General features: G+C 46.8%; 1 protein-coding gene across 3 annotated transcripts in view; it reads left to right on the top strand.

Moving 5' to 3' along the window:
- The window catches only part of CUL9 (cullin 9), a 1,917,728-nt gene that overhangs the window by 509,976 nt on the left and 1,390,617 nt on the right, over positions 1-17,135 (top strand). For all 3 annotated transcript variants that reach the window (XM_069608881.1, XM_069608880.1, XM_069608879.1), the window contains exon 13: positions 10,597-10,702. In XM_069608881.1, coding sequence (XP_069464982.1) covers positions 10,597-10,702 — 106 coding nt within the window. The remainder of the gene's footprint in view (positions 1-10,596; positions 10,703-17,135) is intronic.

Here is a 17,135-nt window from a genome sequence, read left to right as displayed (position 1 = left end):
CTTTTGTTGCTTTCTGATAGTTCGGTATTCAAAGTTACGCCTGACTGGACCACGTGAGCGATCTCAGAATGTTCTGGGGTCACTAACTGCTTGTGAACACACCGGGTATGGCGTGTGCGTCCATTCCCCTCGCTGCTCGCAGGTGCTCTGCTTCTGTGGGTCCTCTCAACCCGGCAAACTGCCCGTACCACAGTTTACTGGAGCTTCCTTTTTTCCGGTGGCTCTCTGGCGCCAGCCACTGAAGACAGCCTCTTGGTGAGGAAAGCTTCCCTTGCTTTCGCTTCCTGCTGTACAGCCTCTGCAAAACAGGTCTTCAGAGCATAAGCTTCCCTTTTGCACGCTTCCTGCTGCACAACCTCTGCACTTGTGGCGTCGGTAGGCATAGACCCTCTCAGAACCGGCTTCTGTTTTCTGCCTAAAAGCGGTGCAGTCTTCTCCCTCTTCCAGTTTGTGTCGGCTGCACACACAAATCACACTGCTCTTCTTGCTCGATCTTGGTCTGCACCTCGGGCCTTTTAAGCCTCCCAGCCTCCCTCAGGTGTAGGTCATTTCTATTAATGATCTGACCACTCCGGCAGCTTTGCTCCTCTTTAGTCTTCTTCCTCGTCCCAGTACGTAGGAGCTTATGGGACTTGAAGTCCCTAATGGCAAAGTTAGTTTTTCTCATTTATTCTGTTTTGTAATAAGCCCATTGTCAGGTTCTTGCTTTTCCTTCCGTAGGAGCTGCTGAACCCCACAGTCTCTCTCCAGCTGTTCTGTGCTCCACCTTTGATTTACAGTGAGGTTCAGATCAATTGGTGGGGCAAAGGGGAATGGGACAAAACAATAAACGACACAGGCGCTCTTCTTACTTTAAGTTCAACACTGGGAATTAAGAGTAGTTAAACACAATTGCATATTTACTTTAAAACAATGTTTCAATTCAATGAAGTGGCTTATACCGGGGTTTCCTCTGCAAATAGCTTGGAGGGTTTGAAAATAATACTGAATAGTTTGTGTTTGCCTTTAAAATTCTGTATTAAATGAAATTGACTTGCCTTCACTTAATTTCTCCCTCCAAACTCCAGAGAAACCTGAATTCAATGAAGAAAGATTTGAACTCCGAAAGTCTTATTGATTCCTTATGTGACTCTGCTTTAAAAGCTATGCTTGAGTTCCAATAAGTAGTTTTCCAAAATAATAAACAACCTTCTGCCAGTCTTTCTTCAAAAAATGTAAAGATGTTTAAAATGCACAGATGAATGATTTCTGTTGAATTCCCTGCTAACTGACTTACTAAGATGCGCATCAAAAAACGACACTACCCAGAATTTTAACTAAAACGGCCGCCGGCATTTAGTTGCCGTAGTGCGTAGTCTGGAAACCTTTTTCAAAGCTGCAAAATAAACAAGCTGTCATTGTAAAGACTGGAGGGGGGGACTGTACGTCTACTCTCTATATGGTAGAGGAGAGGCACAGAGGACCCCAGCCAAGATTCTCTATTACGGTAGCAATGGACGAGTAATCAAGGCCTAGCCTCTCAGGAGGTGATGCGGGCTGGTTCTTAAGTACAGTGTAGTCCACAAGCTCCCACAAAGAAACATCCACACACTGTATTAATTAACACAGTCTTTATATAATTAAAGGTTCAAAGTTATATACACAATAACTCACTTTGTGCTCAGTAAATCTACAATGGCAAATATATACAGTTCTAAGTGGTACCACAATTATTATCAGATTTCATTACAGTGCATCAACTGTACTTTGGTTAAATGTCACACAAATCACTTAATAAACATAACCAACAATAGATATAGGAGGAGAGCAGTTGGTTAGAACAATTGGCAGAATACTGGTCGCTACCACTAGACACAGTTCTGTGTGGCGATCCCTGCCCCCCAACCTGGGCAACCCGTAAAATAGAGATACCACAAGCCCAGTCCATATATTGTTCTAGAAGTCTCATTTTCCTTCTATAAGGTTTTGTCATGGTCATGAAGTCAGGTGCACAGTCATGCAGGGGTCGCATGCACAGGAGACCTGGTGGACACTGTCCTGGTGCCAGGCTCATGAACAAAAGTAAACAAGAACATCCATTTAAAACCAAAACGCTTTTATTATGGACATAGCACTTCCGATCTATAAACCTTGAACATTCCATCCATTAAGCAGCCCCAAGTGTATTCTTGGGTGTGGCTGCTACGGATTGCCTTTGCACGTGCTCACTCTCTATGAGTGGCAGGTAAGCCGGCCCTAATCGGCGTGCCCACAATCTCAGCTATATAAGCTGCCCCGATCCTCAAGACAGACGCTTCACGTTATTCTGCACTTGCAAACAGCATAACACTCACTGTCGCCTGAGGTCAGACTTACCTTTGAACATCCTGCTTCCTGGACATCCTGCTTCCTGCCAGCATACTTACCAACTGGGGGAAGCTGTTCTTACCTGTACATCTCTTCGGCGAACCACGTATTCATCTTTACACATTCCGGAACGCCGAAATCTTCATCTTGGCACTGCAGAACGACACGCTCCATCGTCGACAGCAGCGCCTGCTAGGAAAAAACGGAAGACAAGGTTAGACGCTTTTCCTTAAACCATCACTTACCTGCTGTGGAACATTGCGGTACCATCCATCTTCCATCCGGCCGCATCTCGCGTCTCACAGCTGCATTGAGGCCGGATTTCCATCTACAGGAAGAAAACAGAAGAGGGACATTGCGGGCATAAATAGGAGCACCATATAAAGACATTAAACAGAACGAACAGCATCACAAGAGCTCAAGAAAGACTTACCAATCATAAGGAGAAGCATAGTCGCAGCTGGACTGGACTAATCCTTATCAGGGATCAGTGAAGGAACTAGATCCCATTCGACGTGCCCCTGCCAAAAAGTAGCAGGACGGAGAGTTTATCTTCCATAATTCACCGGTGAGCTTTATGGGCCGGCGTATGCTCACAGAAACCGTACTTTGGGGTGAAGGGTTCGAGAGGTACAACCATCACAAATAGGCGCACTCACACTTTTATCTCCATGCAGGAGCAGTATCACCACCGCTCACAGCTTTTCTACTGAGGGAGATGCCTGAAGGGGGTGATTCAAGTTCAGAGAGGGTTGCAACCGTGCCCCAACGCCTCCGCAGAGATCAGGTGAGCGTAACAGGTTTCTACCACCCCAATGTACCTGGAATAGCACAGTTCGACGACTAGTCGTCGACGGATCCTCCTTGAGCGGTCAACTTCCACCCAACGGCCAGTCAGGGGGAAGAGACAGAGTCGGGGCTTCCTAGGACTTGTGGAAAACAAGGTAACAGGCAATAGAAAGCAAGAGGTCACAGGGGTCATCTTGTTTCCTATCAGGAATCAACTGATTCCAATGGCAGCGCCTGGGTTTCCCCACAATGGAGGATACTCGGAGCACCTGTCAAAGTCCGCATGGAGCTGCCACCAGCCCATACCCTGCTCTGTGGGCCACAAACAGGTGCCCAAAAACAGGGGCACAGGGTTGTAACCCCACCCATGGTTGCCATGGGGGTATCCCATGGGTCTGTACACCAAACCAAAAACAGGAAGAGCTGCACTGCCAGGAGTCCCACATGGACTCCTGGGCAGAAAACAATATAGAAGGCAAATTAAAAGGGACTACAGGACAAGGACAGGGAGGCCCAGTCCCTCCAATGTATTTCCAGCATCAGTCATCATGAGCGAAAGCAGTGTACTGAGCGACCTTGCCACTCGCAGGAAGAAAGAGGTATTGCGTTCTCGTTGCCTCTTTTTTTCTTTTCTTTACATCAGCAGATGGCTTCGTTTCCATTACGGAAGCGAAGCAAAAATTTGCTGAGAATTACTGCGGCACTCCAGTCACTTTGTTAATTTCAAAGAGTGATTGCATTTAACCTCAAAGCTCTCACTTTTAAAACAGCAACCAATTTCAGAATGTGAATGTGCGCGTAACCGCAGCCTTCCACGCAGAGCTTAGACAAACAGTTTCAAAAGCACTCGACATTCATGAGTCTTAAAAATTACCTAATCTTGCTCCTTTTGTTGTGCGCAGCGTTCTCATGACTAATTTACTACTTGCTGAACGTGAAATAACAAAAACATTTCTTTGCACTCCTACTAGCAGATTTTCTTGCGCGCTGCGTTTCCTACACTTTTCATAGTTCAGAGTTTTTAAGTTTAATAAAAAGAAACTGCAAGCTCGCCAACAAGCTGCGCTCCCACCAGTTCACTGTAGACGGCTGGCTACTTCTTCTTTGCTTTCTCTTATGACTTCTTAAGTAGATTCAGGGAAGGCCTAAGGGGGAGCTTCAATAAAACATGACTAAACTATACAAGAGAAAATGATGAAAGGCAGTTTAGAATGTACTGCCAGGAAATCTGTCCTCTACATTCTAAAACGGATCACTGCTGAAGGAATCCATCATCTTAGCTTGGGTTCAAGCCCAATCCACCCTCTTGAGTGTTTAACACAGCAGATCTCTGAGCAAAGGCATTAAGGAAAATAACCATTTAGTATTGCACATAAATCCACCACCCTGCAACTTATGTGCTCTGCAGACTCCATGTATCCTTGTTCATAGCCTAACTCTTCCATTACCACCCCTGATGTCCCCGACAGCCATTAGAAGATTGGGGTTTTTGGGAAAAGTTGAACAAGGGGGTTTCCCATTTCTCCTGACCTGCTCCCTGCCCCCTTCACCTCCCCTCATGTGATCCTCACGCAGAACACCACACCCAGGGTTGGGATCAGAGAGTGTCTGCATTTTCCTGGCCACATGGGAAGGGTCCTAGGCCAGGTTTTTCTGGGGGAAATCATTGCTGATCCATCACAACAACATCATCATTACTTTACCTTCTGTTGTTCGAGTGTTACAATAATTTGGCATAAGCAGTAGGGAACTGCCTTGAAACTCCCCTTTGTGGTTACTCCATCACAACACCCGCCAGAACTTTGTGTGTGGGGGGTGGGGGGGTTGGGGGGTGGCAGTTCATAGTCTGCAGAATGAAGGCAGTATGGAAAAAAAAGACAAGATGCAATGTACTTGCATCTTAGCTCTTTTGATCTCATCATCCCTTTTGGTTGTCTCACAAGTTCAGGTTTGCCCTAAAGATATGGGGGCCATGTTGCATTTTACAAGTCCCTTAGCAGTGCTGACTGAAGCAAATGCAGGATAGCTCAGGGGCAACACACACATTTTAGGAATAAATCTGTGCTGTGTGTTTACATAACGGAGGAGTCTAGCATTTAGTGCAATATACAATACCAATAATGCTTGGTCCGAGGATGATACATTGAGTACTCTTAAATTGTGGTTAACACCTATTATTGCAGCTATAAGAATTGGATGGAATGCTGCATGAAGTGTTATAGGAATATTATCATTTGTATTGATTAAATGCAGGTCCGGGCAAGATCAGCCTGTTTAATGGTTTCTGGATTTGTCTGTGAGGAGTAAATAGCAGTCTTTCTTGTTCTGGGATGTGTGTCGGATCAGTTTGTGGCGCAGGATCCTTAGTCACTTGTTTTTGCAGCGCGTGATATAATTGAGAGTTGGTACCCAAGTCTCAAAGTAATGGAATAGGAGATTTTAGTACTGCCTTAGTGGTACTCTGAGAAGCAAACCTGTGACCTGCAGCCTACATGCTGGTCTCCGCAGTAGGTATATCAACTCACCAATGATACTATAACCCACACAAAGATCAAGACCCACAAGTGGCAGACAGAACTGATTAGATTGACTTCCAATCATATAACTTCTCTCTTAAGAATAGTTTCATTTTGTCAATGTAAATTACCAACATTCTGCAATATCCACCATTAGAAAAATGTCTTCATGTCACTATAACTATCACACTACTGTTTCATGAGTATATAGATACCAAACTAATCATGCATCACCATTTAGCATCACTCTCACCATAGCAACCAATTCCAAACAATATATACAAGCCCTTAACGTTGATGAGGGCTTTACAATAACAATTTGATTACCATATTAAAATACACCTAATTGCTTCTTAATAGTGTCTCTATTTCTTAAAAACAAATAGTCATCGACATGTGTATCTGAGCCCTTACCGTGGCCCTTTGATACGCCAGCCTTCTTCGGGACACAAGTCGTTGCCGTAGTATGCCCCAACGCTTACAACCTTTTGTACTTGTCACCATCTACAAAAAAACAAAAACAAATGGCTAACTTCTAGAATGAATCACTTAACAATTTACATTACATATATAAATTAAAAGCACCAAGGGCCATACCACAACAATTGAGCTCTGGACCTCGGATTCTGTGATTTGTCATGCTCGGGTGACTGCTTCACTTGAAAATGAAACCACCTGATGGCACAGGGACACGGAGAACACATGGCCGGTCAGTGGAAGGGAGATGTCTAAAAAAGGAAAGAACTTCCCTCTCCATCTTCCAGATAAGGTTCGTACCAGACCTTTTTACGCATGAAAATCTTGTAAATATGACAGCTTTATTATTTTCCCTTGTACATTTACACCCAGGTTTAGAGCAGAGGGCAGTGCAAAGCTCGGGTTACTTGACAGAAACCAGAAGGCTTCTTGTGATTTTTATCTAGATGGATGTTATTGCAAGCCATGGAGAACATTTCTCTGAAACCTTTCAAAAAAAGAAACTGCACACTGTGATCAAAGGAATGGTTTATTTCCATTCAGCTTCTGCTGTGTTGTGTGTAGATGGTCATCGAGCGAACAGAAGCACTGTGCATATTTATTTTCCTAGCATTTTAGGATTGTCTAATTAATAAGATGAAAAACTAAGTTGCATTTGAGAATTTATCTTTTGTAACAAATTATGCTTTTTTCCAGTGAATGCAAACCAGTATTGCACAATTGTATTTTGCCTGTGCTGTGTGCATAATCATGCAGAGGCAGATTATTTTACACTTATAATTCAATATACACTCGTATTATGAAAGCAGTGTGTAAAATTGACAATTCTGCTATCGAACCTGAAAACAGATAATACAATTCAGGTTTTCTTTACTATCTAATTGGCTAGGTTTTTGTGTTTTCAACATTTAAATATATACAGGGGAGATCAAATGGCCAGACCTTAGATAAATAATGCAGCACGTATTCTGTCACAATGCAGAAAGCTGGCGCATGGTAATGATTTCCATACAGTTTTTGCACCCATCGGCTGGATGCCACATACATTTTACACTCTTGCAAAGGAGAAAAGTCATTTTTGCTCTCTTAAAATTACATTAACTCTAAAAAGTTAAAATATAGGGAGTAAAATATTCCCACCTCTAAATCTTATCTGGAGCTCTGTCCCCTTCAGTTTAAGGTCTGCCTTTCAACTCGCTTTATCCATTGTTGCGCGTCTCATGGTTCTCGCGTACCTCTCTTTTTGATGCTCTGGGACAAAATAACTGTTGTGGGGACTCCAAAAGTCTGCTTTTCTCTTTCCTCTCTTGTGGTAACTCTCAGATGGTTATCTTCTCTCACTCCACTGCATCTAGACAAGCGAGATACACATCCCAGCCTGTCATCCATATGTTCCAAGTGATAGAGCTAGCAACCTGCTATTGATGCTTTGCTTGGCGTCCCTTCATCGGCTCTATGTGGACTATATTGCCCAAAGGGGGCACTATGTCTCTCACACATTGCCACACTGCAGTGCTGACTAGTCTTTCTCCACTGTTAAAGCGCCCTCTCCCCCCACCCCCCAATTTTTCTAATGCCCCTTGGGGCTAAAAGTTACTCTAGACACTGGTCTATCGGGACGGTTACAGTGCTGCTTCTGGGCGCCAAATTCAAACGCCTTCCTATCCAGTATTTGTATACCAGACATAGAAACAGACTTTGTGTAGCCCTTTCACGGCGATCAATGAAATACTGTTGCATACTGGTGGCCAGTGTATATCATCAACAGTATATGAATGTACATTTTCCCCTAAGACTTCGGACCCGACTCCCCCTCTAATTGTGGAGAGAGACTACTCGCGTACCTGGCATATATATATATTAAAGGCAATATATGCCCTTGTCATCCAAATTAAAAAATCTGGACCCCTCACGTGCAGGCGGAAGCAACTGTAGCACTCTCTCTCTTCAGCCGATATCTGCATATCGGGTACTGTTACACTTGAGAGACTACATGAACAAATGAATAGTTGTTACATTTAGGACAGAGGTACCCGCAAAATAATTGATAGAAATAACTATAAAAGGGCAACTAACACCGACAGGACTATGCAATTGAAATCCAAAATGGAGAGGTTGATATGTGTCGCCACGTTCAGGCTATTAGTAACACCATCAAAACAATTGTATATAAACTGGCATCGGGTAAAGCCAGCATCTTATATATGGCACATATCACCTTAGTGAAGTACAGCATGTACCATTTTATATTTTTTTCTGCATAATGCAGTTTTGAGTACCATATAGTCAAAATGGCCTTGTTATGTGTTTTAAGTCCTGTCCTTTGATGGTCTTGCTTTGTCACAGTATTTCCGTCCTCTGAAGTCAGGAAACACTGTATCAGATAATGCATTTTCCGGTTTTCAGGTTGGATTGCTGGTCTAGCCCCCTTCGTGTGGAAGGGCTAGGCAGGGCTGTGTTTGGTACTGCCTGGTCCCAATACATATCTCTACCAGGCGTGTGCGCCTTGTGTCTGTGAAGGATTGGGTAGCCCATGCCTGTTTGAACTGTGCAGGCCTTGGCATTGGTGGGCTTGGCTATGAATATGGGATAAGAGGAGCGCTGTAGCCATTTCTCAGGTTGACCACTGTCGCAAAGATTACAAAGAAGTGGAGCCTGCACTGAAGACCGCTGCCAAGGACAATCAGCATTTCCAGAGCCATCTCCCAGTGAGGCACTGCTCAGTGTTTTGACCCTTGGACTGGGGGGGACCTACCAGACCTGCGCTCGATACCTGAAGCCGGATATCAGAAGTGTCCCGGGACCATCCTGTGGGCTGCCCATCCACAGGCTAAGGCCTCTCTGCTGCAGCAGTTGTCGACTTGTGAGCTAAGATCATCTCTCCTGCTGCTCACCAGGATGAAGAGGGGACTTCCTGGAGACAGAACTTGACGGCTCTCACAAATCTTCCCTGCTTACCCCAGACTGGGTTTTCATCTCTGCTTCCCTGTTTCTGTTGTGTCCTGGTGGTCTCTTCAGGTTGTGGGGCCTGCTGTGGCTGCTGGCTTGTGCTGTCTGGCTGGTTCAGCTGCATGTCTATCAGAGCCGTCCCAGAACCAGAGATTGGAATGGCTGCGTAGCTGTTCCAAGTTCCAACACCATCTTCAGCGCCTGCGACCTCTGGACCAACAGCAGACGTGCCCCCAGGGACTGGGGTGGCCACTCAGAAAATCGTTTTAAGGACCAGGCGTGCATTTTTGTTGGAACCCTATCCCCCACCATTGGGATTATATGGGTGCAAAGTCCACTCACTCACTTGCCTGCCTGTGATTGTTGGCGTTCTAACCAAACATCCCACCAGGCTAGTCCCTACTGTGGTCAGATTAATTGTATCCCTCAAATTCATAGCTGTTAAAGGAGACTTTGAACTACATCTTTCTAACAACCTGTTGGTTTGCCTTGTCACTGCCTACATCCCTCTCAGGTACTTAACTGAAACTTTGGCCTTCATTTTGAGTCACCCCGTCCGAAATAAAAGTGTGATAACAACGGTTACAGGTAGCTTTTCCGGACCGGGTCACTGCGAGCCTTTGCCGGTAGGGGCTGTGAATTAGAGGCAGGCCTGTCCTGCCAGTAGTTCAGGCCCCTACCGGCAGATTTTTCACTGAAGCACCAAAACTGTTGCTAACGGTGCTGGTGTTCCATAGGACTCCACAGGAATGGGAATTTACTGTTCCTCTGTGGCCCATAATATTCTGGTATTACTGGAATATCGGGCGGCGGAAATGGTAAGACAAGGTTGCTGGTAAACCGTCTGTAGCACCGGCGGCCTAACGGTAACCTTGTAATGAGGGCCTTCGACTCCGTTGAGGCATTATGCTTTCTTCCCTGATTGGAAAGCACTGCTGTAGGTAGGTGTCTATAGTAAGAAAAGACCAGGTATATGGTTTGTTTTCATACATTGTTCTTTTCACTTTACTTTGTAGTTTCATTACTTAGCTGAACTGTTTTTACTGCGTTTTAGTATAAAGTGCAGTTAGTCACACTTTTATAATTACTGGCATATATATCTATATAATTGTGTTGTGTGATATACGCTTCCCTTTAGTTTGACCTGCTTGATGTTTTGAGGTCTAATAAATAATAAATGAGTGTACTTTTGTGTGGACTAATATTGGACTGTACGGTAGCTGTACCTACACTCCTAGCCCCCTACATGTAGCTCCTGAGGTCTAACCTTTCTACTCCCCTCGCTCATGTTACCTAGATTCACTTTGGTTAGACTGTCAATGACTGTGTTCACCAAGTAGGTTGGAGTCTCAGAATACAGTCTGGGCTGTATCTAAAAATCCATCTTGGTACTTTGAGTTCTTTCAAGCATTTTACATTTAGGAATCTGCTTTATGTTCGTGGGTTTCCTCAGACTGTAGTTTGAATATTGTATTCTCTGTATTCACTTTGCCATCTGTGTCCCGTTTCATTTTTTCAGAATTTTGACCAAGTTCCTGGACAACTACCAGGAGGATGTGTTGCCCTGGCATGAGAGTATTGAGCCTTGCCTTTCCTCCATGACGGCTCACAATGGCGATCGAGAGGTAAGCAAAAAGACGACTGCTACATTGTGGAGTGGTGGGAACAGTTTGAAGAGAATGGGATGGTGGTGGAGGAGAATCAAGAAATTACTCAAGTCAGAGTACTTAACAAGTAGTACATTTTATAACCCAACTAAAGAGTTGTACAAATAGCTACAAATAAGGGAACAAGTCCCCAGCACCAGTGTTGAGTAAGATGGATGCTGGTGGATTATTTTTCCTTATACCTCTGTGAGTGGGAACCTTTTTTGACACTCACAGAATCTTTTACTCTTTTTATGGGTGTCATTTTTTAGACTCTACATAGTGTCTTTTTAAAGTTATGCTCTTTAACAACCTTTTGGCAATAGGTTCCCTAGGGGATTCCCCTTTTAACGATCTCTTGCTGCCCTTGAGAGAACTGCAGTTCCCAAGGGTAGAAAGGATCTTTGCATATTATTTGGTGAAACCAGCACCCCCCAACTTATGTGGAGTGCTGGGGAGATACAATGTATCTCCTTTCCCGCTAAAACTATAACAGTTCTGTTACAGGGACAAGCTTACCTTCAATGACTGGTGGCAGTGCTACCTTTTTATTAATTTGGTGCACCTTTACCGCGGGCTGTGTTCACAGCTGCAGTAAAGGCATCGAAGGGGTTCTCATTTTACCAAAATGGACCTTGTCTTGTTTTTTCACCATTTGTGTTTCTTGTCCTTCCTCCTTCCTTCCCTTGACATCGAGACCTGGAAATTCCCAGGCTCCAGTCTGTTTGTGAAGGCAGGAAGCGAGGGAGGAGTCCAAAACTCAACAGCCCTTTGTCTTCCTCGCCTGAATTGGGACAAATCCCAGTGGGGGCCTGGCTCTGACAACCGGAAAGCCCCTTGTTGTAAAATGCAGGGAGAGAATGCAGAAGTTGTGCTGTAGTTCCTGTTAAATGCTCTGAACCTGGAAGCTGATGGCAAGTCGAACACTGGAACCAAAACCAAAGAGGATGATGAAGGAAAAAGTGGCTGAGGCGATTTCCAGTGACCGGAGAGCCTGCTGTGTAACCGGAGCCTGCTGTAGCCCTTGCTTCCAATTGACTTGGGGACTCTGAAAATGATGACCCCGATCCAGAAACTGGTAAGATCCACTACACTCAAGACCAGCATTTTGAGCCATCCCACACCTTGCTGCGACCCTATGGTGCTGCAATACCCCAATATCCTGTTGCCTCGAATCATTGTATAGTGCACAGTCTTCCAAGTCTCACTGAAACTTCGTGGGCATCCTGGTGTATCCTCGAGACACAGATCTAGTCCGAAAAGTCCCTTCAGCAGAGTGCTGGACCTTTGTAACGACGAAAATCCGACCGGCGATATGCTGTCTTCTTCTGTGCTCCTGTAAAAGGCACCAAATTCACAGAGCCACATCCCCCTCCCTTCCTTATCTATGTCTTGGCGCTTGCACTATCTGAAATGTCGTCAGGCATAGTGCGATATTTAATTTCACATCCTTACTCTTCATGGCCTGTAAGAATGTAATTGTATTTTCCCTTGGTCTCTCCCTTCCCTTGAAGAGCTTTGAAACACATTGTGTATAGGCGCTATATAAACTATCATATCATATCATATACCTTGAGTTAGCTGTGTGCCATCCAAAAAGAAGTTACAAGAGTTTCTGCTAATCTCAATCTGTGTTTCACTGATCTCAAAAGCACCTGTAATTGATTATTACATCATTCGGTTTTACTCACCTAGTATAACTGTGTTATCCCAAAAGTAGTTCTAGGTTTTTACTGCACCTAGAATAAGTGTTCAACTATTCACAGAACTTATACTGTCCAGTTGACTGATTGTGATTTGTTACTGAGTGTTACGGTACAACTGGTAGGGTCTACTACCCTTCCATTAGTGAATGTTATCTGAAAGTAACCATTGGTTTTTACTCCCTCAGAATAGGTGTGACTTATACTGAATGTGTATGAAAAGCAGTGACTTCATTAGAACTACTGTTAGGTGTACCAAATAAGGTTTTTGCTTTGGTCTGTGTACCTTCAGGCATAGTGTTGTGTTTTTATAATTGTGATTTCATATAATATGATGGATAATCTTCAGAGGTAGATTGTCGGAAGCGGTTAGTCTATCAAACGCTATACGCCAGTGCGGCTTGACGATCTGGACGAGCGTTTGATCGCCTGAGGTCCTTTTCTCTAACGGAAGCCTCGGCTGATATGACTCGAGCTGTGTTGTGCTGTGCCCCGTGGGAGGCTAGCCTAGCCTAGTTGAGCGGAGCTGGGCTGTTCCGTTGGGCTTAGTGTTCTGGAACCAGTGGAAAATCCAGTGCCTCCTTATCTGCGGTTACGCTGGTTCCTCGGCTCTCCAAGCTGATGCGGACGCTGCCATAGAGTGGTGAGCGGGGGATGCGTGAATTCAGATGAAGGCAAAGTTATTTGTAAACCAAATATTGTAAACCACTTGCAGTTTAGCAGCTGCTTTTAAATAACCCTCCCCCTGGTCTTTTCACATTGAAATTGCTTTCCCCCCAGCGGGTAATTGGAACAGTACTCTCATTAACAGAGGTGTGGAAAAAAACGAAAGGGTACATTCTGCGCTGGGGGGTGCAGGGTATTAATTTACTCCAGGAACAGTTTTTGCTCTGGAACAGTGGGGACAACTTCACTCGGCAGGGCAGGTTGTGGGTGCCAGAGGAAATTAAACTTCTGAGTACAATGCTCACGGATGATGTTAGACCCCCAGAATGGGATGGTTCTTTCACGGAAACATCGGCCATACCAGCTATTGGGGTGCCAGTGGGCACTTCAAGTTCTTTGCCATCTACTGTGACCCAAGTGATGCAGGCGCAAGTCTATGCGGGCCATCCTCATCTCCTGGCTAGTCCTGAGGAGGTTAATCAAGAGGTGTCCCCTTCCATAAGTCAAGCATGGAAACGGGGTCTTGAATATACTGTTACCACCAAGAAAATACAGACGAGGATAGACGATCATTTTTGCAGGAAAAGAAGCAAGAGCATGAATGATCGATTGGGGGGGTCTGGATATTCCACCTTTGGAGACCCCTGTCGAAGCAAATTACAAGGATCCCAGATCTCCTGGTAGGCGATTGTCAGGATGAATCGATCAGCTGTGGAGAGTCATGGGACTACCAGGATGCCTGGCCGGGGTCAGGTCTTAACCCTCAAGGGGTCATTGCAGAGGATGAAGTGAGCAACTAGAAGATGGGGGCTCTTCACAGGGGACTAAGGAGATATTGGCCGTCCCACAAACAAATTAAGTCACCCTCTCGGCTTTGTGTTTTGTTTTAAACTCTTTGGTCTCAGTCTTTGAACTTCTAAAAACAGAAGTACAAGTTCAAGCAGGGATACTGCTCAAACTAACCAAAGAAACTTCGAGCTGTGAATCCTCTCTGACGCTTCTTCAAGGCCAACCCCGCGTGGAGATGGCAGAAGAGAAGGAAGACTCGACGTCTCTGTTCAGGATTTGTCCAGGATGTGGCCTTCGGAACATCTATTTGGACGATGGACACTCCATGTGCCTCTACTGCCTGCATTCAGATCAAATGCACGTGGAGGAAGACTGTGCGTTTTGCAGGGAGATGGTCCCCCCGCACCATGAAGGACCGGCGCAGGTGCCTCACCGAGTGGCTCCAGGCCAAGGCCCCTGTTACAGGTGCGTCCCGGCAGCATGCCTCCTCCAGCCACAAGAATATATCTGAGCAGTCTTCTAAGACCTTTGAGGGCGCCCCGGCGACAGGGGCCCAACCAAAGGCCAAGCACTGTGAGTGTGCGGGCTCCGGGTGGGCCATTGCGAAGGGCTCCCTGGCGGCCAGGGCCGGCGCAGTGTCTCCGGCAACTTCGACCATGAGCCAATGCTCCGGTTCGGCTAAGAAGAGGAAGTCGGACCACCAGGGTAAGCTTCTGCAGAAGCCCCAGACGGGCCAGTGGGAGAAGGCCAAGAGGGAGCATGGTGCTGACCCTCCCCCAAGGTGAAGGCCCCAAGCTCGAACAAGGTCGCGCAGGCCCAGATTCACACGGCGAAGCCTTCCATCGAAGGCGTGGAGGCGTCCCTAGTGAAGGCCGCGGACGCAGGTTCGCAGGGTATGGTCTCCAAGGCGAGAGTTTCCCTGCCTGCCAGAAAGGAATAGTCGTCCCAGCCCATTGAGAAGACACCGGAGAAGGTGATGCCCACCATCTCCCCGAAACAGTCTCCGCTGGTCGAGAAGAAGGGGGGAGGCATGGTAGTCCTGCAGGGCACGGACATCTCCTATCAGGAGGAACTCTCTACCCTCCAGACCATCCTGGAGAAGAAATGTGTTGAGGCCAAGGCCTACGGGAAGTGCCCCGATGAGGGAGACGTCGAGAGTGGCGATGAGACCGACGAGGAGGAGCAAGCAGTGGAGGAGGAGAAGCCTACACCGCTGACTCTGTCGCTCCCACTTCTGCCACCTCGGCAACCACTGCAACCCCCAGCGGACATTTGGGTGGTCATCCTCCAGGCACTCTACACCTTGTGTTCGGAGATTCAGACGAGGAAGCCCCTTCTGCCGACGGAGGATCCTGCGGCACCGGTAGATCCACGGCACCAGGGCCATCAGGTGCGCCCACTACCAAAAAGAGGAGAGTTCACCCTCCAACGCCTTCATCTGTCGGCCCCGTCCCCTCCACCGAGGGAGGATACGAACCCAGACACTGCGACAACAGGAACACGCACGGACGACGATGGCGGCTTAGGAGACCTCCCGTCTCTGCCGGCCAGAGCCTCACCGCCCGACGAGATCGGCTCGTTCCATGCCATGATCTCTAGGGCCTCTGACCTGTTTCAGCTGACCCTCGAGGAAAAGGAGGGGTTCCCGTACCAGCGCCGCAAGGCAAAGAGGAAGACCGTGCTGTTGATTCCTCTGTTGGACGACATTTGGGATGAGGGGCTGTCCCTTATGAAGAACCCGTCCTTGGCCCTTGCGAAGAGGGACCAGTATGAAAAGAAGTAAAGGGTGCCAGACCCAAGTGTTTGAGGTCCCAGCTCTCCCCGGATTCAGTAGTCTCGGTGGCGGCGAGGAAGAAATCCTCTGTCTCGGCTGCTTCAGTGACCTCCTCTCCCCGGACAGCGAGGGCAAGAAGTTGGAAGCTATGGGACGAAGAGTCATCTCATCGACAGCGACGACCATCAAGGCGGCCATTGCCCTGGCCATCGTAGCGCACTACGACAGGGATCTCTGGTTTAAAATCGCTCTCCTCCTGGACTTCCTTCGCGATGACAAGAGGCCAAAAGCGCTGGAGATCTTGCAGGAGGGAGAGGTGGCATAGGACCATGCCATTACAATGGCCACGGACATTGCCGACACAGGATTCCGCCAAATGGGCAACAGCGTTTGCCTTCGTTGGCGGGGATGTTAATGTTAAAGGACATTTGTACCGTGCACTATCACCACCGGAGTGGTCCCCTGGCACTCTGGCGGCTCTGAAAAAGGAAGGGAAGGGGGGGGTTAGTGGGAGGAATCTGGAAAAGTGCAAGAGAGCAGTGATGTGCTGTTGGCGGCCTCAGCCCGGTGGGTCCGTTGGCTGGGCCTGGGGTGTTTGCGGCCGGTAGTCGTCGTGTACTGTTGTGCGAGTCTGTGTGTTTTTTTTTTTTTTGTTGCAATGTAGTGAAGTTTGTACGGTTTGTTGTGCTGTATGTTTGTGGTTGTGTTTAGTTTGGAGTTTGAGAAGTGTATGCAGAGGGGGAAATTGTTAGTGCAATTGGTTAGTTGGCATCTTTATCCTGAATTGAGGCGCTGGGCTTCTGTAGTTTCCCCAGGTGGGGTTCGGGAGCACCCTTGCGCCTCAGTCCTGATCTGGGTGCGTCCGGCCTTCAAGATTCCTTTCATATCTGGCCCCCTGGTCTCCCATCCTCCCTTGCGGCCCTACCGGTCTTCCTTTCCCACTCGTACGGCTAGTGTACCTGCCAATGACCACAGATCATCTAGTGTGGTGGTTGCCAACATCACAACAATTCCACAGCACTGTGGTACCTGGTGGCAACTATGGGGCGAGTGCGGATGTGGGTGGGATTAGGAGGGGGTTGTTCACTCCGTCTCCGAGGGTGCTGCCTGTGTTCCACCCTACCCTGTGTCCCTCGTCCAGGTGCCGTGGGAGCTTCTCCACAAAGGGAGTTGTTCACAGTCCGTTCTTGGAGTTGTCCGTGTCCACTCCAGTTTAGTCATCCCTTTCCTTTCTGTTTCGGTTTTCAGTTTGAGTCTGTGGTGTTGAAGAGCCAGGTTTTTAGTAATTTCCTAAATTTTATGTGATTCTTGGTGTTTCTTCTTTCTTTTGGGATGTTGTTCCAGGTTTTTGCGGTTAAGTGGTAGAAGGAGGTGCCTCCAAGTTTTTTCTTGAGGTATGGTTTTGGTTCCAGGCAGATTTCGTTGCTTGACCTGAGAGTCTCGTTGTTTTGAAGGTGATGCAATGTTTTACTGGGAGCCA

The sequence above is a fragment of the Ambystoma mexicanum genome, chromosome 4q, assembly GCF_040938575.1.
Source record: "Ambystoma mexicanum isolate Mex_15411 chromosome 4q, UKY_AmexF1_1, whole genome shotgun sequence".
NCBI classification, from domain to species: domain Eukaryota; kingdom Metazoa; phylum Chordata; class Amphibia; order Caudata; family Ambystomatidae; genus Ambystoma; species Ambystoma mexicanum.
Note: the sequence above shows the minus strand (reverse complement) of the source record. Positions and strands in the feature narration are given on the sequence as shown.